This window comes from Chiloscyllium plagiosum, chromosome 35 (assembly GCF_004010195.1).
Source record: "Chiloscyllium plagiosum isolate BGI_BamShark_2017 chromosome 35, ASM401019v2, whole genome shotgun sequence".
Taxonomy (NCBI): domain Eukaryota; kingdom Metazoa; phylum Chordata; class Chondrichthyes; order Orectolobiformes; family Hemiscylliidae; genus Chiloscyllium; species Chiloscyllium plagiosum.
Window position 1 is genome coordinate 14,271,706 of NC_057744.1, and position 24,046 is coordinate 14,295,751.

At 38.1% G+C, this 24,046-nt stretch overlaps 1 protein-coding gene across 5 annotated transcripts in view; it reads left to right on the forward strand.

Annotated features, from left to right (window-relative positions):
- LOC122540666 (E3 ubiquitin-protein ligase TTC3-like) overlaps window positions 1-24,046 on the forward strand; it is a 110,066-nt gene that overhangs the window by 54,904 nt on the left and 31,116 nt on the right. For all 5 annotated transcript variants that reach the window (XM_043676701.1, XM_043676702.1, XM_043676704.1 and 2 more), the window contains 7 exons: window positions 986-1,066; window positions 7,140-7,261; window positions 9,948-10,074; window positions 13,484-13,609; window positions 15,147-15,248; window positions 15,833-15,919; window positions 17,042-17,109. In XM_043676701.1, coding sequence (XP_043532636.1) covers window positions 986-1,066; window positions 7,140-7,261; window positions 9,948-10,074; window positions 13,484-13,609; window positions 15,147-15,248; window positions 15,833-15,919; window positions 17,042-17,109 — 713 coding nt within the window. The remainder of the gene's footprint in view (window positions 1-985; window positions 1,067-7,139; window positions 7,262-9,947; window positions 10,075-13,483; window positions 13,610-15,146; window positions 15,249-15,832; window positions 15,920-17,041; window positions 17,110-24,046) is intronic.

Sequence of the window (24,046 nt, forward strand, 5' to 3'; positions counted from 1 at the left end):
GTCACATCTTTTCACTTCGATGACTTGTCTTTAAATTCAGCTAAAGTTGAAGCTTACTATGTATCCAGTTTCTTGATTTATACTTTAGATCAGTGTGTATATTTCTAACATTTGCACTGTTGAAACTGGCCCTAACTTCGTGGTTTTTAAAAATATTCCATTTCATGTGTAAAGTCTCGTTTTTAGTCTAGACTATCGCCTCAATCAGGAAGTTGGCTTTACTCAATTTTTTATTCATTTTCCTTCCAAGAATTTTCCTTCTGAGAATGCTTGCTCGGAAGCAGTCTCTAGTCTGAAATCTTAACATTTGTAAACAGTTTCTCCCCAAAGAATCTTAAATAGAGGGGGATTTAATTTTGAAATTATGAAATGAGTTGTAAAGTTATATTCAAAGAATTTCTAACTTTACTGCACATGGACAAGATTTATTGGATGGGAGCAGCAGCGCTTTTGTTGAGAAATTTCAATGGTAGACATTGTAGAAATGGGCTAAAGAGTGCAGAGCCTAAGTATTTGGATAGCTGAGTCAAAATCCACCCCTCTCCCATGAGCTTCTCAGGGACCAATGGAATTACAAGCATTGACCATCGTTGACATGCTAACTGAATAAGTCAGTATTTTCCAAGGATGGTAACCTTCACACATTGCCACTCTATTCCTTTTTCCCATGATAAAAGATTCCAATCAAGACTCCTTCAGAAATGTGCAGCGGCACCTTTATTCTGAGAGGTCCCTTATAGTGAAAAACTATCTGGGAAAGGTATACAGAAGTCAATCACATATAGCCGCTTTGACACCTGGTTGTGATCAGGAAGATCTTTGGAAAATATTACTTTTTCATCCCTCCATATCACATTGAATAGTTAATGTGTTGCACCACATATTTAACTGAGTAAGTTGTGTTTCTCATATTCCATATTTAACTGCAGCTGTTGGTAAATACCATACTGCATCTTGGTTAATTGCAGCTGATTTTCTATTGCAGGTGTATAACTTGACTACCATGGAGTACATTCTCATCGAGTATGCCTGTGGATTATCATATCTAGGAAACAATTTAATTCAGGTATGTTTATTTAATGTTGAAAGTGAGGAGGGTTTGTTAAGCTCCTTTTTTAAAAAAAGCAAATTTCTTGATGGTCTAACGCATAATATGGGTTTTGTCCATCATTGAGATGTAGAGCTTGGTAGGTTTCAGATTTGACTTCTGGTTTGCTTTATCTTTGTATCACTTGTTGAGGTTACGTGAGAAAGGAACTTGGAGTTGTTGCAATGCTGTCCACAGTTTAGAGGCCGATTGACAGTCATGTCCCAGTTTCCACATCGAGAATGGCCACTTGGATAAGGTAACATAGTCAGCACAGTCCCAAAAGATCTTAAGGTTGTCCCTGATGCACTGGCAAACATTAGCTTGTTCAATAATGACCATTTAAAGGAGAAATTAAGCAAAAGTGATGCTCTGATGGTTCACAGATTTTAAGCAATTTTTAGTGAGCACACGTCAGGAGAATTTGATAATCTATACTAAGTTAGATGATGTGACTTATTTAAATATCGAAAGTCCGGACTTGGCAAGATGGTGGTGATTCTGTAGAATTGCTGTGGATGGCTCTGCCTAATAGCCAAGGTGTATTGGCTATTTTTGCCATCTCTGGCCAACTTACATGGAGGAATTGTTAGTTTAAAACCTTACAGAACACATTTGTTAATATTTGGGAGGGGGAAGGATGCCAAAAGGAAAAAGAGCGAGCAAACAGCAGCAGGGAGGACAGTCGCCTGTAACACCAGAGGCCGCAGCAGCAGCCTCTCCCGAACCCCCAGGGGACCTTACAGACTCTCAGGAATTGGTGGAGGTGATGGTGAGACTTAACTTAAGGTTGGGGCTGCGATTGAGGAGATCCGTGCCTGGATCCAACCCATTGCATCATGCTGCAGGAGCATGAACGGGAGCTCCAGGACCTCGGGGAGTGGATGGAAGAGGTGGAAGGTCGAACCAAGGCCTCAAAAACGGCGATGGAATTCTTGTCCGGACGGAGCCAGGTACTGGAGTGGGAGGTGCGGGCCTTACAATATCGGGTCAACAACCTTGAAAATAGAGGTCAGAGGACAAATCTTTGGATTGTCAGGTTCTTGGAGGATGAAGAAGGTGGGCAGCCAGTTAGATTCTTTGAAAACTGCCGCAGTTCCTGGGCCTTCAAATCGAGTCCTGCCGGCTGCAGCTTGAAAGGGCCGATCAGATCACAGTGCACAGGTCTGGGGCGGTACAGCACCCCTGCCCGGTCCTAGTGCAGTTCCACACATACAAGGACAAGCAAAAAGTGATAGAACCCTCCAGGTCACCGGCACTGCTGCACAATGGGTCAAAAATCATGTTTTTCCAGGATTTCTCGGCAGCTGAAAGAGGAAGTCCTTCGATGAAGTTAAAAAGAGGCTGAGGAACCTGGGCATCCAGTACTCCATGAGGTACCCTGCAAGTGCTCCATTTCAGCCATGAGGACTCAGTTTATATGTTTGACTCAGTGGATAAAGCTAAGAATTTTGTAGACGCTTTAAAATAGAAGGACTGGTCTGAAGAATACAGTTGATGTTCGTCCTCTTTTCCTTCTTTCCCTGCTTTTTCCCTTTCCCCCCTTTTTTCTTTCTCTTACCCTAATTATTAAAAAAAAACTTGGAATATGTTGTTCCTGTTATATTTTTATAACTGAATTTTATTATGGGAAATTTTGTGGGTGTCCTTTGTTGTCTCCCTTTGTCCTCTTCCTGTTTTAGTCACAAGTAAGGGTGACATGGAGCTGGGGATGGACAGAGTGCTTATCCTGACTTTGTTTTTTTTGTTGACTTAGGGATCTTCTCCTTGTTTAGCTGTTTTGTTGCGTAAGGCTGGGGCACAGTCCGGGCTTGAAGGAGGGGATGGGAAGGGCGAGTGTCCCCTCTGGGTAGGGGGAAGAGTCTCCCTTTCAAAGTTTTATAGTTGGTTTGCTTTGTAGTTTTTTGGTAGCAATAGTTGTTTGCAGTTATGATAGAGTAGTTTTTGTATAAACAATTCTGCGACTCTGAGTCTTTATTTACTTGTGCTTGGTGCATTGTAAGCCTGGTTTTCCTCCTCGGAGGTTCAAGGGTCTCTGAAAGGGATATGGTTAAGTGTCTTGTTTAATGGTGCACCTGTCACAAACATAGTGCACCACACAACAGACCTTTTTTATAAGACATGGTAGTCTTTTTTGAGGTATCAGGATACAAATTTGTCTGCTATCTTAACTAGGATGTTTGTTTAACCAGGATGGTTAGGTTTGCTGAGTCCTTTGCCCTGAAAGAGGGGCCCAGTGTTAATACGGCTATATATACAAAGCTCCTGTTCTTTTGTTTGGGAGCTTTGCGCCAAGCATTGCTATTTTGTGTTTTTCTATGTTCTCTTGTTTTTTTCTGTTTTATTAGTCACTTACATATTTATTGATATTGTTTTGCACAGTGTTAGGTTTTGTTTTGTGTTATAGGGTAGGTTAGTATAGGCTAGTAGACAGTAATTGTATTGTAATTTGTGTTTTTTTATTATACTGGTATTTGTTATATTTTCAAAACTTTATATTTTTGTAAAGTCAAAAAAAATTTTTCTTGCTAATAAATATATTTACAAAAGAAAATTAAGTCCAATGCAGGCCATTCAGCCTCATAAATCCATTATGATGTTTATACTGCACACAAGCTTCCTCATATTCCTGTTAATTTAACCTTATCAACATCATCTATTCTTTTCTCCCTTGTGTGTTTATCTAATTCCTCTTTAAATGCACCAAGGCTGTATCTTTAAAGTTTATATCTCATTTATTTTCAAACAATATATATCAATTAATTTCTTTGAAGGAAGTAAAATCTCTCACATTTTGTGTTCCATCTGTGCTATGATTTATTTGAACAAATTAAACTTATTTCAAAAATATAAAAGCAAAAGATTGTGTGTATGAGAGATGTGAAATAAAATCAGAATTTGTTGGAGAAATTCAGCAAGTTTGGAAGCATCTATGAAGAGAGAAACAGATGTGCAGGTGAGGTGAATTGGTGATGCTAAGTTGCCCAGAGTGTCCAGGGGTGTGCAGGCAGGTGGATTAGCTATTGGAAATGCAGGGATATATGGTAGGGGAGTGGATCTATGTGGGATGCTGTTTGGAGGGTCAGTGTGGATTCGACAGGCCAAATGGCCTGCTTCCACACTAGGGATTCTATGAAATACTATAAGGTTTTTTTTGTAATAATTTGTGAGAACAGTATTATGATATCTGTTAGAGATGAATAATCTGTAAGCTATCGGTTACCTAACGGGGTCAGAGAGGAATGTTTTTCCCTGTTATTGATCTCGATTTTAAATATTTTAGCCCACTATAGGAGATTATAAAGCTTTGTGTGGTATGCCAGTCTTGATAGATGGCCCAGTGTGTCTTTTTTCCAGGTATCATCTTCATAGTTCTTACTGGTTTATGCTACTGTCAGCCGATGCAGGTACAAGGCATGAACATTAGTTTGAGCTCTCTGATTTAGTTGTGGGACAAGTATTAGTTTGAATTTTTGCTTCTAGTCATTGACTCTTCTAGAATTCTACCAATGGTAAGGGTGATGACCTAATGGTGTGATTGCTGACTGTTAACCCTAAGCCTAACTCAGATAATGTTCTGGGGACTGGGTTTGCATCTTGCAATGGCAGATGGTGAAATTTGAAGTCAAAAATAAAATCTGGAATTAAGAGTCAAATGATGACCATGAATCCATTGTCAATTATTGGAAAAACGATTTCATTTATGAATGCCCTTTAGGAAAGGAAACTTTCATTCTTAACCTGATCTGGCCTATATGTGACTCCAGACCCACAGCAATGTGGTTGACTCTTAACTGCCGTCTGGGTTATCAGGTATGGGACAATAAATGCTGGACTGGCAAGCGATGCTGTCATCCCTTGAATGAATTAAAAACAAAAATCTGTTGGTGCTCACTGTCAAACCTCATGTTTGGCCTTATACTCACTAGAGTTTAGAAGAGTAAGAAGTGAGCTAATTGACATTTACAAAATTCTTACAGGGTTTGCCAGAGTAGATGCAGGAAGGATGTTTCCCCCATTTAGAATCAGGACACAGTCTCACGAAATGGTATGCTATTTCTGACTGAAATAAGGATGAATATTTTCACTAAGAAGGTAGCAACTCTGTAGAAGCTCAGTCACAGAGAATATTCAAGATCAATACATTTCTAGGCAGTAAAGATATCAAATGATACAAGGACAGTAAGGGTATTGATATTAAGGTTGGCGATCAATTGCCTTCTAGTTGAAGGTGAAGTAGGCTTGAGTGCCCAAGTAGCTGCTAATGCTTCTGTTTCTTGTAATGTTGTGCGCAGTGGTCCATTGGATGACTGGCACCAATTGAATTGCAGAAACACATAATGTCTGCACAAGAGAATAGGAGAAAATTGGTCAGAAAAAGGAAGTTCTGAAAACTGCTAAGCAGAGTTGCATTTCTGGTTCTTTGGAGGAAGGTACTTGTTAACTTTCTGTTAAGAAAACTGATAACAAAGACCAAAACAAAATTTGATCTGGGCTATAAGATTGCAATTAGAGCAGTTCCATAGCAGCTGGTGTGAAACTGACTCAATGTAATATTGTTTTTCTGAAATGTTTTTGACCTACTTGTGTACATACGCTTCATATGATTTTACCTTTTGCATTTTACAATTTAAATAAATGCGCAGATATGAACTATTTCACAGTTAGTTTCTAAATGCTGCATTTTATCTCACTCTTATTGTATCTTACTGCTTCCTCTTGCCTATGCTTTGGTCTCCTTACTGCTGTAACTTTTAAAATATTATTCTTTCATGGGATGTAAGTGTCACTGACAAGGCCCGCATTTGTTGCCCATCCCTGATTGATTAGATTAGATTAGATTACCTACAGTGTGGAAACATGCCCTTCGGCCCAACAAGTCCACACCGACCCTCCGAAAAAAAGTCCACCCCCCCCCCCCGACTAATCCACAACACTATGGGCAATTTAGCATGACCAATTCACCTAACCTGCACATCTTTGGACTGTGGGAGGAAACCGGACCACCCGGAGAAAACCTATACAGACACGGAGAATGTGCAAACTCCACACAGACAGTTGCCCGAGGCGGGAATTGAACCCAAATCCCTGGCGCTGTGAGGCAGCAGTGCTAACCACTGAGCCACTGTGCCACCCCTGCTTTGAACTGAACTTCTTGCGAGGCTGTTTCAGAAGGCAGTAAGTCAATCATTTGCGGGTCTGGAGTTACTTGTAGGCCAGACTGGGTTAGGCCAGTAGATTTTTTTTGAAAAGCCGTTCATGGATGGGTTTATAACGTTAAATAATAATTTAATGTATTATGAATTCTGGCTTCAGTTTCAGACTTTCAAAATTAAGTGTATTTCATTTCCACTTGCTGCAGTGATGGGATTTTAACATTTGTCCCAGAACATTAGCTTGGGCCTCTGGATTACTAGAGCACTATTATTACATCATCATCTCCCATTAAAACATTGTAGAGTGTGGAGTAAAAATGAGATTTCTCATTCCAGGAATTGTGTGTGTTGCCTTACTTGGAATTGCATTTTATCTTCTAGGGTTTAATTTGTTTTTAATGAATAACAAAACTCAACTTGCAATCACCTTACATCATGAGTGACATTTTGATGGCAATGAATATTCCTGATTTTTTTCTTTCCCCACCCAAAGAGGTGAATTTCAATACTTTGATTAATATTTAAAGGAGTAATTACACTGTCTCTTTTTGTTCGAACATTTTGTGTTTTTTTTCATAGTCATAGTTCAGTTTCTCCATAGATGACTCCTACAATAGTTTTATTTCTCATTTCCATTAGTAATCACTGGAAGAAAAGAGTTCTCCTTGCCAATTGTGAGATGGTGTATAGCCTGAACCATCCTGAACCATTCCGTTGTAAGCTGAATGAAATCCATTATTGAATTTAAAATATTGGTTAAAAATATACTTGACAATTTTTCAAAGGTTGCAATTTAAAAAGTTGTGAATAAACTTATAACTGTTCAGCACTAGAGCATATTATATGAAGTTGAAGGGGTGACCTGTGAATTATCCTGAAATTTATTGTCTTTGTAGGATGTTTTGGAGGCTGAGCAACACTTTATGAAAATTCTCGAAGAGTTCAAGGAGGAAGATTCAAGTCACTTCAACTGCCTCTCTTATTATGGTCTCAGTCGAGTCTATCTCAAATGGAACAGGTAGTATAACTGTCACTGCTTTCATTGTGAAAATAATCTTTTTTAACTTGTTTATCCATTGTGAACATAGTGTCAGTAAACACCATGTTAATTTGTAATACATTGCAAATCTTTAATGACAGATATACTAAATTAGTACTTTTCAGATTGTTTTGTCAATCACTTTCCATTGTGTTAGTCAGAGCTTATCCTGTCTAAGATCCAAACTGATTAATTTTCAGTGATGAATGCATTTGAAAATTGATTTTAGGTATGATTCAATAATTTCAAGAGAAATAAATATTGTCTCAGGCATCTATTCTCATCTGATACACGTTTAAGAAACCACATGTTTGGTTTCAAATATTTGAAAGATCACATCTACAATGTTGTTGAGCATCAGTAAGTTTTAATGGAATGCTATAAATTAGCCTACCTCATTTCACCATTAGGCGCACAAAGGCATAAGGGGCTTGATGTCAGCAGTACTCATGTTTAGCCTTATGTTTCTGGTCATGTCAGTAAGGGACGGTGTGTTGATGTGAAATGGGAGGAGACCAAGAATAGATTCAACAATAGCACTTCCAGACAGGATCTGGGATCTATTACAATATTTGCTTCTTTTCATCTTTTTTAGTTTTCGTCTTTTATCAATTTTGCAAGCTGGAACTAACTTGTGAACTTTGGGAAGCTTGTTTGGTACAAGGAAAAGAGCATCCTAAACAAGCTTTGTTTGTTGGTGAGGCCAGGTCTGGAGGCTAGCTGCAGGCTGAGCCATGATTAAAAGCATTCTAACAGAGACACTGACTCTGAGGAAGAACGTTATGTTTAAAAAGATAATAGAAATTGGCTTTTAAAGAGGTCAATCCCTGGGAATTGGTTCTGGCAAGTCTGGAAGAGACCTTGTGTTCACGCAGATGGCAGTTGTTGAATGGCCACTCAGGAGGAATTGATCAGTCTGTTAGGGTGGAACCACGGTTACAGTTATTTGTTTTGGCCTGTGTTTTATGAGAGATGATTCTGGGCTGCTGTCGAGACAGCTTGAAGATTTGAAAGTTCTCTGCCTAATCTGCTACATCAGCTTCTTGAAGTCAAAAGAGTAGAAAGCTGAGTAGAGGTATTGCTTCCTTTGCCGAGGTGAACTGAGAATTTGACCCTGATCAATATTTCAGAAAAAAGCAGCCAAGAAGTCCATATTTATGCACGTGAATCAATGCATTGCGAACACCAGTTAAGAATTTTGGCCAGTTTAGTCATTTTCTTTTCTTTATTCCTTAACTGTGTCTGTCTGTGTCTCTGTGTTTTGTGCAAATGGTGGCTGAAAGTAAATGTTTCAGGTTTAAAGCACAGATATTAATCAACTTAACATGTTACTTAATTTTCTCTCTGCAAAAGTTATTGTATATTTGATAAATAGTTAAATCTTTTGTTTAAGTTATAAGCCTGGTGTCTGAAAATTAATTGTACCCAAAGTCTGGGATTGATCATTCTAAAGACTGGTTAGGAATAATTGAAATGACTATTTTCAGGGTCTTTGGTTTAGGTTTACTGTGTTACAAATACAGAGATAGGTTGATTTGTTTCCACTGTTTATTTTCATGTCATAACAACATTAAGAAAAGCCATTGGATCTGATTCTGACTGTGACTTGACAGTTAAGAATGGAATTGTGTGTAGAGTGGTGAAACTCTGACTTTTTAGAACCTACATTTTTAATATACATGACAAACATGGTCATGTGATCTAATGTGATTTATGGCTTAGTGACAAAAATGTTATTTAATAAAGGAATAAAACTATTTAAGTCTTGGGAAAGATGTCAGTCAGTGCTTTACACGTTCGGAAAACTAATAAAAATAGCACTTTGGAAAGGCACATACTATAAAGATTTCAAGAGCGCAATTGCGTAGCTACAGAGAGTTTGTATTAGGCTTCTGAAAGTGCAAAGGTTAGGGCTAATTGAAGGGAGATGACTGGAGAGCCGTGCAATGGTTAAAAGGAGAGCCACTGATGTCGAGGGGAGATAGTTAGAATCAGTCAATAAAGTGTAGAATGAATGAATACAAAAGAGGATCTTGACATCAGTTTTCTAGCAATGGAAACTTGGCAAGAATGGAGATGTTTGGACGTGCAGAGGAAGATGCAAACAACCTGTATTGTTAGGTAGGTAAGTAGGAAGATAGTTTGAAATCACCTTTTAAGATTAGATTCTGGCACTTCATGAGATATGGATCTGACGTAAATGTAACAGAAGGTGATAACATCATGCACAGGCGAAAGAATTCTAGCACTGAATCAAATGAATATTGGAATGCACTGTTTGTCTTATTGTTGCTTGAAGCCTGTTCATGTTTCAGCTTCTACTGCATAAAATGCTCCCTTTTATGGTTCATCTTTTGTACTGTTGTGCAAGAAAATGGCAAAGGTGAACTTACTTGTTTTCAAAGTTTGTGGTGAATTTCTCTTTGGTTGCTGATGTTTGCCAAACTACTGAATCAGTTCTTTTCTGAAATTGAGAAATAGAAGAACTAAATTACTACCTGATTCAATTGTTTGTATTTGGCAAGTTTCTCTGGTGGGTATAACTGGAAGTTGTCAGAATTATAATTTAAAGATGGCTGCTTGCTCAAAATCTGTCCTGTCACTAAACTAACAATTATTCAAAATGCAAAGAACAAATATTTAAACTTTGACGTCTTCCTTCTAGGTATAAAGAAGCAAGATCAACTTTAGAGAAGTCTCTTCGACTAGTTGAAAGTAATTTAGTCCCAGGACTTCGAACATGGCCAGGCACTGATACTGTAATTGAAGAAACCAGGGATGGTGTACTGAAAGTAAGGAAATACTGTTATGCATTTTCCTTTCCGGGTAATTTGTTACTGATCATTTGAACAAAACCAATCATGAGATCTTCTGTTATAAAACTATCCTGAATTGTATAACCTAGATCACCAATATGTGGGAGTAACATTTTTTTAAAATTCAATTTTACTTTATCATTTTGAGTATGAAGTCTACTTTTTATATAGGAGGAGTTAAAAACTGAGAATTTGGATGAGAATCTGTCTGTTAAGTAGAAGTGAAGTTTTTCAATCAAATAACTTTGTACTCTTAAGTTCATAAGCTGTTTAAAAAATAAAAATTGGTAGAAATTGATTTTTCTTTCAATTTGAATTGAAGGTTGTGACAATGTCAAGAGGCACTGAGCTTAAATGCAGCCTTACAAAATAGGGTGCATTGCATTGATGCTGTGCTTGTGAAAGATGATCTGGGAAGATTAACTGATAAATGTTGAAACTTTATTGCTGGAACAGCACAGCAGGTCAGGCAGCATCCAGGGAACAGGAGATTCGACGTTTCGGGCACAGGCCCTTCTTCAGGCCCTTAACTGATAAATGTGTTTGGCTTGGTGTAGGCTGATGTTTAACTTTACTCAGATTGGACTGTACCTTATTTTTAGTTACCAATTCAAAAAGGAGATGGGAGTTAAATATTTCCCTTACCGATTTGGAATTCAGAAGCAAGAGAAAGTAACATGTGAGACATTGACAGGTAGATTCACTCAGATTAGACAGTATTAACAAAAATCTACGTTTATAGTTTGACATGGAGAATTTCCAAAAGAACTTCATAAAATAGACATCATCTCAACTCAATTCATCAAGACGGAAATTTTGGAAAGAATAGCGAACAGCTTTGCTGAAGAGATTGATTTTTAGGCAATTCTGAAATATCAAAAGGCAGAGGCATACAGAAAAGAATGTCCTGTTCAAGGACCAATGTGGATTAATGCATGGCTGTCAATGGTGGCAGACGAGGTAGGAGGAACACCAAACACCAAAAAGGCATATTAGACAAATGCAGATTTCCAGAGCTGGTGCAATGGTTCCAGAGAATAGTGGACCGTGGTCATTAAATATACTCAAGATCGGTTAAACACTTTTAATCTGCAAAGGAATTAATAGTTTTTTTTTGGAGGTGGGGGGGTGAGGTGGGCAGGAAGAAAACTGAATGTGAGACTACAGTCGGGATCAACTGTGTTTATAATGGTGATTCAGGCACCAAGAAAGTGAAAAGTGACAAAGCTGTAAATGGAGTGGACTGTGCAACAAAGTAGACAGTATCGTGTCTTCACAAAGAATGTAATGGGAAATGTTCTTGTATTTTACAGACAGGGGGTGGAATGCCTTGCCAATTACATTGTTAGTTTGGGTAATCAGAATGCATTGGATTGCAACAAGGACCCCAGAGAATCATAAAATCCCTACCAGCGCCCCTCTCTCAAATTCTGGTTCTAATTTTTTATAATGGTATTTCAAAAGAATTTGGGAAAAATGTTATGGATAGAGATGAAAGTCAGTTCAGATGGAGACACAGGAAACATTAAATCATTTTAAAAATATTTTTACTTGTACATAATATAATAGTGTTAAAATGTGTGACTCATGAGTATTCTGTGTAAGCAGCTGGATACTGAAATGACACATTTGAGCTGTACTTGCATTCTTGCAGTTTGAGGAGTTACTTAATTGTATTCCTTGCAGAAGAACTTCCACATTCAAAAATTTATTGAATTGACTTTTGGTATATATCTATTCACTAACATTTCTGCAAGCTGCATTTGAAATTTTGTTCCTTATCAAGCACCTCAAGAACTACAAAAGTCCATTGGAAGATTGTTTGTTTTTATTCATAGTACTTGTATTAATATAAAGACAATATGACTACCATTTCTCTTTGATGGGGAGAGTGCATTTTGACGTTTGTTTAAGAGACTTGTCAGATCAAGCTCAAAACCGATATGCATTGTATCTATTACTCACGCAGGTTACAGTGACAAATTTCGAATTGAGAAAGATCCATTCAGTCTGAATTTGTGTTTGGCCACTATTAGATTTGTGGATCAATATGTATTGCAACTAGCCAGCCAAATGGAGCATTGAGCGCCTTGCATATATTAATGAGGACGCAGTCTTACCTTTTTAAGGGCAGGTCTGCAAATTTCCACTATATGGACAGTATCTCATGGGTTGCTTGATTTCAGTGGAAATATTTTTGCTTCTGAATCCTGAATTGTCAGGAGTAATCTTTTGAACTCGGAATAGAAAATGAAGTAATGTCCAACTCGTGCAATTAACCTTGATAGAGCTGTCACTGTTTAAGCTCAGTCTCCAGCCTCTTGATTGGCATTCTTTCCATGCACAGACTCTAATTCTGGTCAACTGTAGATTTTCCTTGCTTGTGTCACAGAAATGGGTGACCTTGTGATTTCTTTGCTGATGGCAAGTTTGCCATGCAGCATGTCATGGGGCTGTGGCTATCATCTACTCTGCTTCAGTGCCCCAGCTAATAGAGAAATTTAAGCTTTTGAGAAACTGAAAGCTGATGCATGATAGAGAAGAGGGCAAACTGGCCATTGCATTATTTGGGAAGATGATCAGAGAGCATTGGACAGTGATCAAGATCTGTTGTAAGACCTAAATAATTTCTGATGCTAATCTTAAATAAGGATATTTCACATCTTCTGGGAAAAAGTATGGAGAGAGATGAAAAACAATTCAAATGGAGACACAGTGGAGGATACAGTGATAAAATTGTAATGTCACTGGACTAGTAAACCAGAGATTCAGACTCATGCTGTGGAAACTCCTGTTCAGTCCTATCATGGATAACTGTTCGAATTTAAATTATGTTGATTAGTAAAGTCATGATTTGAGAAGCATTCAGGAAACTAAGTATTGACTGCCCTTTTAGGCCAGTTGACATGTTTATATTGGAGAACAGAAGAGTAAATTTCCTGATCTTGTCTACATGTAACTTCAAACCTATAACAATGTCATTGACTCTTAATTCCTTCTGACATGAATGAGCACAACACACCTTTCAAGAAAAGTTAGGGATGATCAGCAAATACTGGCCTTGGTGATGTCCACATCCCATTGAAGAATAAATAACATTTTATTATTTGTCACAACTGGAATAAATTAAAATACATTTGCTTATACACAATATAAGGCAGTATATTAACACATTTGACTCATGACGATTCCGAATAAGCTGTTGAATTGGCGCATTTGAGCACAAGTTATGGGTATTTGCAATGCTGATGAGATACTCAAACCACCTCTTTTCAGAAGTTCTTTATTCCAGAATTTATTAAATCTTTTTTTGTATGTCTAAAACTAACAATGATTTTAGTTGGTTTAATTTTTTGTTCAATTATTGCAATTTATTTTAACCTAGGAGCTATTGAAGTCCCTTCTTAAAGAATGCTTGTGTTACCCACGGCCTGAAGCTATCTGCCATTATGAATTCTGTTATACCCATAATAAAAAACGGGAAATTTATGCATCCGATCCTGACTTTAAGGTAAAATTATTTGATTTATGTGCAGTTTGCATGCAATAAACATGCTTCTGTTGAACTCTTTAAAAAAAAGTTTAACAGTACAATTAGCATTAAAAACAGAAAATGCTGAAATAAAGTAGCAGGTCTGACAGCTTCTGTGAGGAGAGAAACAGATAATGTTTTAAGTCAGGACCACTCACATTGTTTGAGCTATTTAACATTATTGTGGTTCGATCTAATGGTAGGTGGACTTCAGTTGTACACTATTGAGTAGTATTGGGTTTACTGTTTGGGTGATTGATTTGTAACATTTAAATAGAACAATACTCACAAGATTACTAAATTGTTAATTTAGATTTGTTCATGTTTTTGTCGATATAATAATTTGAAGTTTTGTTATCTGAAGGTGAATGCTCACCATTGATTTGAATTAAATCTCCAGGAAGATTGTTTTCAATTCCAGCTAAAATTTTGACACAGTTGCACTATTCTTCAGCTATGTGGAATGTGAATAGCGGGCTGCCATTTGTTTCTTGGTGTGAAGAAAATCCTGAGCCAACTTCAGAAACACATCCAATAATTTGTAGCTTTCCCCCCATCTTGCAGTTCAAAATAGAAAACAACGCATTTGGCAAAAAGTCAACTTGCCTTTTGTTTTTCTGACATAATTTCTTTTCCCCCTGATAACAAAGCAGCTTCTATCCGTTTACTTCTCTTTAGAAGCTGCTGGCTGTCTTTTGGTACTTTTCCCTTATGATCATTTTTCAAACGTAAACAACTCAAGTATAGAGGACGTCACAGTTAAGTACTAAAATCTCACCTGATGGTTGCACTAACATGCTTGACAGGAACGATCAATGGTAATTGATCAGAAACAGCAGGAATGGCTTATTCATTTGTGGGACATTTGGGCTACATCTATGTGCTTCCACCTGACAGAGCATGCATTTGGGATAGTGTGGTTCATTAACATATTGCACAGTGTGTTGACTTTTCTTTACCTTTTTTTTCCCATGGGCTGTGTTACTTGTTATTGATTACCCTTCTGGGGCCATTTAAAGATGTTTATGTTGGAGAACAGAGTAAATTTCCATTTTAGTACTGAGCATTCTTATCATGTACTATGAGACTAAGTTAGATGTTAGCTAGAACCTTTAATGAACATTTACTTCAGCCTCTCAGAATTTTCCATATTTATTTGAATTATCCATTGCTCATGCTTGCAATTGCAGATGACTTTAATAAAACCAAGAGGGGATGGGGTCCGCACAGTTGGACTTAAAGAACAGGATGTCTTTTCAAATTATTGAACCAGGAATAGTTCTTCATGAAATGTCGTTCATTCTATGAACTATTATATTGCTATAGTTTGTATATTCTTATTTTTAACATTCCACATTATTGTTGTGTTTGGATTTCTGTAATTGGCAAATAATCTAGTTCTTTACTCTGGATTAAATTTTTCATGCTGGTAGATTTAAGTTTAGTTATTTTGGCCTATACATGGTGTTTTTCTATAGCTTGTGGAACTTATAGATTCACTTTTTTGTATTTGCAGGGGTTTGTTCGAGTGCACTGCAGTGACAATTGCCATATTGAGTACCATTTATACTGCTGGAAACGCTGCAAAATTAAAGAACTCCAAGACAAAGTAGAAAAAGTTTGTATTGTAATATATATTGCACTATTTTTGTGAGCATGAGTGTTCAATACTTTGAAGATGAGGGTTTGAATTACAGGGAGAAGCTGAATAGGCTGCAGCTTTTTTTGTTCCTGGAACATCAGAGGCTGAGGGTTGACTGAGAGAGGTTTATAAAATCATGAGGGGCATGTTTAGGGTGAATAGCTAAAACTAAAGGGCATAGGTTTAAGGTGAGAGGGAAAAGATTTGCAAAGAACCTGCAGGGTAACTTTTTTATGCAGAGAGTGGTGAATGTATGGACTGAGCTGCCGGAGGAAGTGGTGGAGGCGGAAGTGGTGGAGGCGCATACAATCACAATATTTAAAAGATATCTGCACAGGTATATGAATTGGAAGGGTTTAGACTGATATGAGCCAAGTGCTGGCAAATGAAAGTATGTCAGATTGGGATGTCTGGTCAGCATGGATGATTTGGACCGAAGGGTCTGTTTCCAACCTGTGAGACTGTCTGATTGTATATCCTTACTTCCTGATGTGATTTAATAATTAAATGAAATGCAGATTCCACAGTTTACTACTTGTAATTTTTCTTTCAATTTTTAGGACATTTTGGGTTTAGGCTGTCTTACCCCAGACTGTATAGGGTGCATATGGAAAGTGGACATTATTCAGGACTCGCGGCAAAAAACAGTAAGTTATATCTTAAGTTGACTTTTCCTTAAATCCTACAAACTGCCATTTAACATTGACTTCTGTGAAGCATTTGCAACTATGGTAAATGATTTGAACTCATTCAGTTAAAAGTAGAAGACTTCAATCAAAACGGCTGAAAAGATCATAGTCTTGGTTCGACACTGTTGATCATTCTTCTGTGGAGAATGTAGTATACAGACCCTACAGGTTATCATTCATTTGTTTGTGATTCACTCATTGTGGTAACGTGGTTTAATGTCTGAAAAAAATTATTCTCACTCTCTTATCTTGTAAAAAGCTTTTTTGTTGCTTCACAGCCTCCTGACTGTGTGAAAAATGTATCAGCTGTCTCAACTGTGACAGGAACCGGATATTAGCACGCTTTGAGAAGATTTGTAGCTCAGGTTGAGGTTATGGATGTATGTTTGCTTGCTGAGCTGGTAGGTTCGTTTTCAGACATTTCGTCACCATACTGGGTAACATAATCAGTGAGCCTCTGGTAAAGCACTGGTGTTAGTGACCTGCTTTCTATTTATGTGTTTAGGTTTCCTTGAGTTGGTGATGTCATTTTCTGTAGTGATGTCATGCCTGATCCTTTTTCTCAGAGGATGGTAGATGGGGACCAGATCGATGTGTTTGTTGACAGAGTTTGTGTGGAGAGACACGCATGAGAATTCCTAGAAGCATGGCATCCCAACGCAAACTTTATCGCCAAACACATTGATCTGGACCCATTTACCGCCCTCTGAAAAGCAAAAGGACTGAAAATGACATCACTGTGGGAAATGACCTCGCCGTGGGAAATGACCTCGCCGCGGGAAATGATTTCACCAATCCAAGGAAACACATAAATAGAAAGCAGGTCACTAACACCAGTGCTTCACTGGAGGCTCACTGATGATGTTACCTAATATGGTGATGAAACGTCTGAAAACTAACCTTCTAGCTCAGTGAGCAAACTTCCATCCAGAGTAACCAGATATGTTTGGAAAAAATATTTGGAATTGTAAACATTATAAAAACAATGATCTACTCCTGTTCCTATTTTCTGATTTTATGTAAGAATAAATTAGCAACCCATTTACATAATTTCACATGTTCTTTCTACATCTGTTGCAGATTGAATGTTCAAAGCCAAAGAGAAATAAAACAAGCCATAATCAAGAAACTAAGGCATCATCTAGCAGGCAAGTTCAGTTAACATATTTCACTTTACTTACTTTCATTAGTTTCATGCTTGAAACTTTTCTTGTGCCCATCTGCTCATGTTCTTTATGCAGTAAGAAGTATAAATGTAAGAAAAGGAGTTGGCTTATCAACCTATTGCTTGTTGCCATCGACCATATTAATAAGTTGACTCCAGACTTTTGTCCCAAGAATTCTTAATTTTTTATGTACCTTCTGATAGTTTTGGGAGTGTGGTTGGCAAGAATAGTTTAGTAAATTGTCTTTACAATTGCTTTTTTCTCGTTCACTGTCAGAAACATCCTGGAGTGGCAGTTTTGGGCTGAGAAATGTTAGCTTACTCTCTCTCCATGGATCCTGCCTGACTTGCTGTGATCTCCAGCATTTCTTGTTTCCAGCAACCACTGAGGTGTGTCATTATTAGCAGTTCCCATGCATTTGAATCCCTCAAGTTTAGAACAAATTCGATTATATGAATGAGACAGGTGGGGCATATTTTATTAGGATAACTAATCTGATCATACAGAAAGCTGTACTGAACGTAATTATGTAAAAAATGCATGGTAACAGAGTTTTTATTTCATTCAATCGATAAAATGGGTACAAACATCGGATATTGCTTAAAAATTCATGATATTTTACAAAGAAAATCACTTATTGTGTAAATAAAATTCATTGAGGTGGAGGTCGGTTGTTATTTTTTGAAGAAAATATCCAGTCGCTGTTGCTTGAGATGCTTATGTTTCTTTGCTCCACTGCTCCAATCCCAGCTTCATGTACTCTTCAGATGAGGCAACTATTAAATGTATATTGATGGCATCAATTTTCATGGAATCATAGAACCCCTACAGTATGGGATCAGGCCCTTCAGCTCAACAAGTCCACACTGACTCTCCAAAGAATAACTCACCCAGACCCATTCCCCTACAATCCTATATTTACCCTTGACTAATGCACCTAACTTATACATCCCTGAGCACTATGGGCAATTTAGCATGCCCAATTCACCTAACCTGCACATCTTTTGCTTGTGGGAGGAAACCGGAATACTCGCAAGAAACCCACGAAGTCACGTGGAGAATGTGCACACTCTACATGGTCAGTTGCCTGAGGTTGGAATCAAACCAGCGTCCTTTGCACTGTGAGGCAGCAGTGCTAACCTCTGAGCTACCGTGCCGCCCATAATTTTGTCAGTCTTGGACGAATATATCTTTAGATGCAACATTATGCCTCACAGCAGGTATAAGAGTCAAAGTAATTCTATCTAAAGTGAAGTAATTTTTAATTTTAAATATTTACTATCTTAACGAGTTACAAATTACTAAGTATGGATATTTTTGGTAATTTTGCTTGGTCATAATTTCCTGCAATTAAAACACTGGAAATATTAAAACCAGACATTTCATCACCCAATACAAATGCCTTAGTCATCCTGATTTTGTTTCATTCACCAGCTTTCAAATTGAAACAGAGTATTCAAAATTCTCATCGCAGTTTTGACAACACTCTCATCATTTCAGTCCAGGTGAAATCCTATCCATTCATTTGCAATCTTATTTGCTTACTGAAATGCTCTTCTGACCATCCTTCAAACCACACCCCTGTCCCTTGCCATAAACATTAGAACATTTAAAATCCTATATGCTGTTACAGTCAACTTATCACCCTCCTTTGCTGATGCACTCAGGTTTCCTCATTGCGGTCGTCACACCAGTAACACCCGTTTGATGTAACGTTTTTAAGGGCCCTTGAGATCTTGTTCGGATAATTGACATTCTGATAACTGAGGTAGTTCAGTATTGTGTTTTAGTCAACCTTCAATCATTTGCTTAAACCTTTGATCTCACAAGCTTGGCTTTCACATTAATTACAATGATATGTAATCACTGGACACTTGGAACTGTCGCAGCTGCAGCATGAGCTTCCAGATAATTACCTGAGGAGCGGGGCCTGGATTAAAGGAGCGAGATTGGTCAAATTGAATGTTGGAGGCTGAGACACAACCTGATGGAGATTGACAAAATTATGACAGGCATGGATGAAATGGATAGTCAAAGTCTTTTTTTTCCCTAAGTTAGAAATATCAACTACTCAGGGGCATAGGTTTAAGGTAAGAAGGGAAAGGTTTAAACGAGATGTGAGGCAATACTTTTTTTTATGTAGGGGGTTGTAAATGCCGAGAAGGTGCTGTCAGAGGAAATAGTAGAAGTGGATGCAATAGCAATATTTAAGGGGCATCTTGACAGATACATGAACAGGCATGGAATAGAGGGATACGGACCACATGGAGGCAAAAGGTTTTTACTTGAGAAAAGGCATCATGTGCCAGTGCAGGTGGACTGAGAAGACTGTTGTGCTGTACTAGTCTTTGGATGATTCCACACTGAAGAAAGTATTCCCTAATTTCATTCTGATCTAAAAGGGTAATTGAAAAATTCTGTGGAGTCTGCATTTGTCACTTCTCTGTTGTCTTCACTTCGCAAAATATATTTTCTTGGCACAGTCAAAATGAATCATAAAATTATCTCTTCCCTGTTGTATTCTGCAGAGATGTGTATGCATTTCTATCCGAGAAATCAAATCAGAAACCACATTAGGTTGTGTATTCAAAATTGTTGTTCTGCATAGCAGCATTTTCTTTTTCAAATTATGCTGAAAACACCTTTGTCAGAGTCTTATTGTACGGGAAACTCATTACAAATATGTCAGTTGTCGTCATTTGCCTAAGGACAGGGCCCCGATCATCTCTCAGTCCTTTATAAAACAAAGACGTATGAATATTGGAGATCTGAAACATGCAAAAACAGAAATTGTTTGGATTTGAAACATTAACTTTGTTTTCTCTACAGATGTTGCTAGACCTGCTGAGTTTCTCCACTCCTTGTGATCTAGTATTTTCCTTCTCATTTGCTTGTTCATTTTCACTTTCAAATTGTCTAATATTTTTATTTTCTTTTTCTCTCTCTCTGTCAGTCTGAATTCTCTCAGTAACTACCTTAATCAGGTTCTTATACCTTGGAATATGATCAATCTAAGTTCATTGCCTTTTATTGGTAATACTAAGAAAACAATCTTTCCACTTCTATCATTCTGAAAACTTTTTCATTGCTTTTACAATGTCTGCAGTTGACCCGCTCCATCCAGAACCACATTACATAATTCATAGTCTAGCCATGATAAAAGAATTACAAAAGAAAGTACAGAAAGACATTAAAGTAGGAAGTCAGTTGCTGTAGACATCTAAGCTGTTATGACTAGTACAATGGATGATCTTCAAATACTAATGGATAGGATGAATGAAGTGCTGAAAGTTCACAATGAAAATTAATGCAAGAAAGAGGAAGTTTGGTAAGATTTGAAGAAATAATGGAGGAATAGCAGAGGACAAGAAAAATGCTTAACAATTGGAATAATCGAAGTACCCGGAACCATTTTGCTAGAAGATGGTTCTTTCTGCTCTAAAAAGATCAAAGCTAGAGTAGGAATGACCAATAATTTATTCTCCAAACATGTCAAATTGTTCCACATTGGGCTGAGTGAAAGTAGAGAGGTTTTGAGAAAATAATTATCAAGCTTGTAATTTGGCATGCTATGTTGGAAGAGGCTGAAACATGAACCTTGATAAAAGTGAACATCTAAAGATGTGAAATATGTCAACATTTGAGCGAAGTACCTGTCATGCCTAGTGTTATTGACTCCACAAAATCCTCCTTCATATTATCCAGCTGCTTTTGTCAAAATTGGAAAAAATGTCAGACAGACTAGTCGAGCAACAGAAACAAGGCATGATTCACAGACTATGACTCCAACATTGTGGTTATCACCCCTGCATATGTTCTAACATACTGGCTGGATAGATCACCTGTACAAAGAAACCTCACGGAAGGACACGGAGAGAGAGTATTTCATTCGGCTAATTGAATTGCGGATAATCGAATGCCAGATAACATAGTTAAGCCAAGCATCGTGACTTTGCGATCTTGCTGGATAATCAGAAATTTAGATAATCGAATGCAGGATACAGGTTCCTCTGTATTTCCCAAAGTTGTGGCAGCACAGTTTCATACAGTCAGGAGAGAGTTTCCTTAGGAATCCCCATCCTTGACTCCAAACCTCATGAAGTCTTGTAGCATCAGGTCAAACATAGTTAAGGAGCTCTCCAGTTGATTGCCACCTACCATTCCTCCTCTCAGCCAACAAGTCTGTACTCTTTTACTTTGAGCACCCTTCAGAAGAAGAAGCATTGAGTGTGGCCAAGATACAGAATGTCATCTAGGTGGGGACCTCTATAACCTGTCACCAAGATTGACTTTGTAGCACCAATACCGACTAGGGGTTGAGTCATAAAGAACATAGATACTGAGCCTGATCTGTGCAGTTAGTGAGGAAACCAGCAAGAAGGAGAAACTTCCTTGACCACCAACTCACCAGCCTTCCTTTTGCAGATGCATCTGTCCATGACACCGTTGGTTAGAATGACCATTATATGTGCATGGCAGAGATGAAGTTCTGTCCTCACATTGAAGATGCTCTCCATTGTTTAACTGGTACTGCGATTGTGTGAAACAGAATAGATTTCGAACAGATCTGGCAATTCCAAACTGGGCTTCCATGAAATGCTGTGGGCCATCAGCAGGATTATAGTTAACTACCTTTTATAATATATGGTCCAATATATCCCCCACTGCAGCATTACTGTCAAACCAGGGGAGCAATCCTGTTTCAATGAAGTGTGAGGAGGATGTGCCAAAAGTAGCACTAGGTATGCCTTATGATGAGATGACAACATGAATGACAAACAATGGAAACGGCATTCAGTCATCAGAATTAAGCAATTCCTTAACCAAAGAATTAGACCTGAGCTCAGCAGTCATATCCTCAACCATGGGGAAACTCCAGTGTATCAATGCAAAAGGGAAGACTGAAGTATGTGTGACCATCGCAGCAAGAAATGCCCTGGATGGTCCACCTCTGCTGCTTACAAGGATTGCAGATTGCAGCTTTCAGCCTATTCGGTTTATTGCACACATTGTTGAGGAATGGCTGAAGGCATGAGATCCTGCTAAGGCTACAGTTACTCACTCTGTTTTAGCATTAGTGCTGAGGCCTTGTGCTCCAGAACTAGCCATGCTGTACACTATCTGGCAATGTGGTAAATTGCCTAGTTATATCCTGTCCACAAAAAGGAGGACAATCCAAATCGATTAATTTAGTCTACTGTCGATCAGCACAGTGATGGACGGTGTTGTTGAAAATGCTAGCTGCCACTTACTTGTTTATTGACAGGCTGTTTGGGTTCTGTCAGAGTCATTCAACTCCTGATCTCATAACAGCTTTGGAATAAATGTGGAAGAATGAACTGAACAAGAGAAGTTTGTGTAAAGGTGATTGCTCTTGACTAAGAAGATGTTTGAATTAAAATGTGGCATCAAGGAGCCCCAGTAAAACTTGAGTAATTGGGCATTTGGTGGGGTTAATGCTTCCTCATTTGGAGTCATATATGGTGAAATGAAGATGGTTGTGTGTGTTGGAAGTCAGTTGTCTCAGTCCCAAGACATCACTGCACACGTTCCTCAGGGTGGTGTTCTAGGCCCAAGGACTCCATTCATGATCTTCCCCCCATCATAAGGAAGAATATTTGCTGATGTTTAGCATCATTTATGATTCTGTCACGACTGAAGCAATCAGCATCCATTTGTAACAAGTCTGTGACAACTTTCAGGCTTGGACTGATACGTGACAAGCATCGTTCATGCTGCATAGGTCCCAGACAATGATTTTATCAAACAAAAGCAAATCTGACCATTTTTCCCATGACATAGAATGGCACTACTGTGGTTAAATTCCCCTTTATTAACATCCTGAGGTTTTCTGAAAACTGAATTGGACCAGTCACTTAAATACTCAGGTTGCAAGAGCAGATCAGATGCTGAAATTTCTGTGGAAAATAAGTTTCTAAAGCCTGTTCACCATCTCTCTGATAGAGGTTTGGATTATTCCAAACCTGCTAAAGTAAACAACACTCTAGACAACATTATAAAAGGATATAGAACCAACGCAGCTGGATGGAGTTGAGGTGCAAACCAGCTATGATCTTTTGAATAGCCGAACAGGTTTGAGGGGCTGAATGGCCCATTCCTATTTCTAATGGTGGTAAGTATTCGGATTGAAAAATAAATGTAGAATTTCTTTCTTCCTTGCATTTGCCCTAACCATATTTTCATCCACCATTTGACTTTTCATACATGACTACAATTGGGCCCCATTCCCCATTACATTTGCTCGTTTCGCATTGCCGACCCCATCCCAAATACAGTCCCCCACTCCTCCAAAACCATCACCTTCTCTCAAACACTGTCCCCCACTTCCTTCAGCACCGTTACTCCCTCCCCCGACGCTCTACTAAAATTCCATAAGAAGATCACTGTATAAAATAAGCTTCTATGTTTCAAGCTTAGAGAAGATACTTACTGGAATGCTGGAATGTATAGTCATTACTCTTAAATTGCTTCTTGTTCCAGCTCTATGGATTTATAGCCAGTGATACTTACTGTTTTTAGACAACTCATATTGTTGTGCCAAGCATAATCCACACAAAAACGTACTGCTGCATTTTTTTCACAGTTGAAAAATTTTTATGTACACCAATGTTGAGTACTGAATCCAGATGGAAAATAAGAGCGTTCACAGAGTAGTTGTGTGAAGCTTTCAAGAGCCAACATTTTTTTTCTAAATTTTGATGTTGAAGAGGAACCTTGATTACCCGGCATTCGATGAAACAAACTTTGAATTATTTGGCAAGATTGCAAGGTCCCAATGCTTGGCTGAATTGTCATCTGGCATTCGATTATCTGACATTCGATTAACCAAACAAAATACTACCCGCCCTTGTCCGTCTGGATAATGGTGGTTCCTCTGAATTAGTACTTTTAGAAGCAC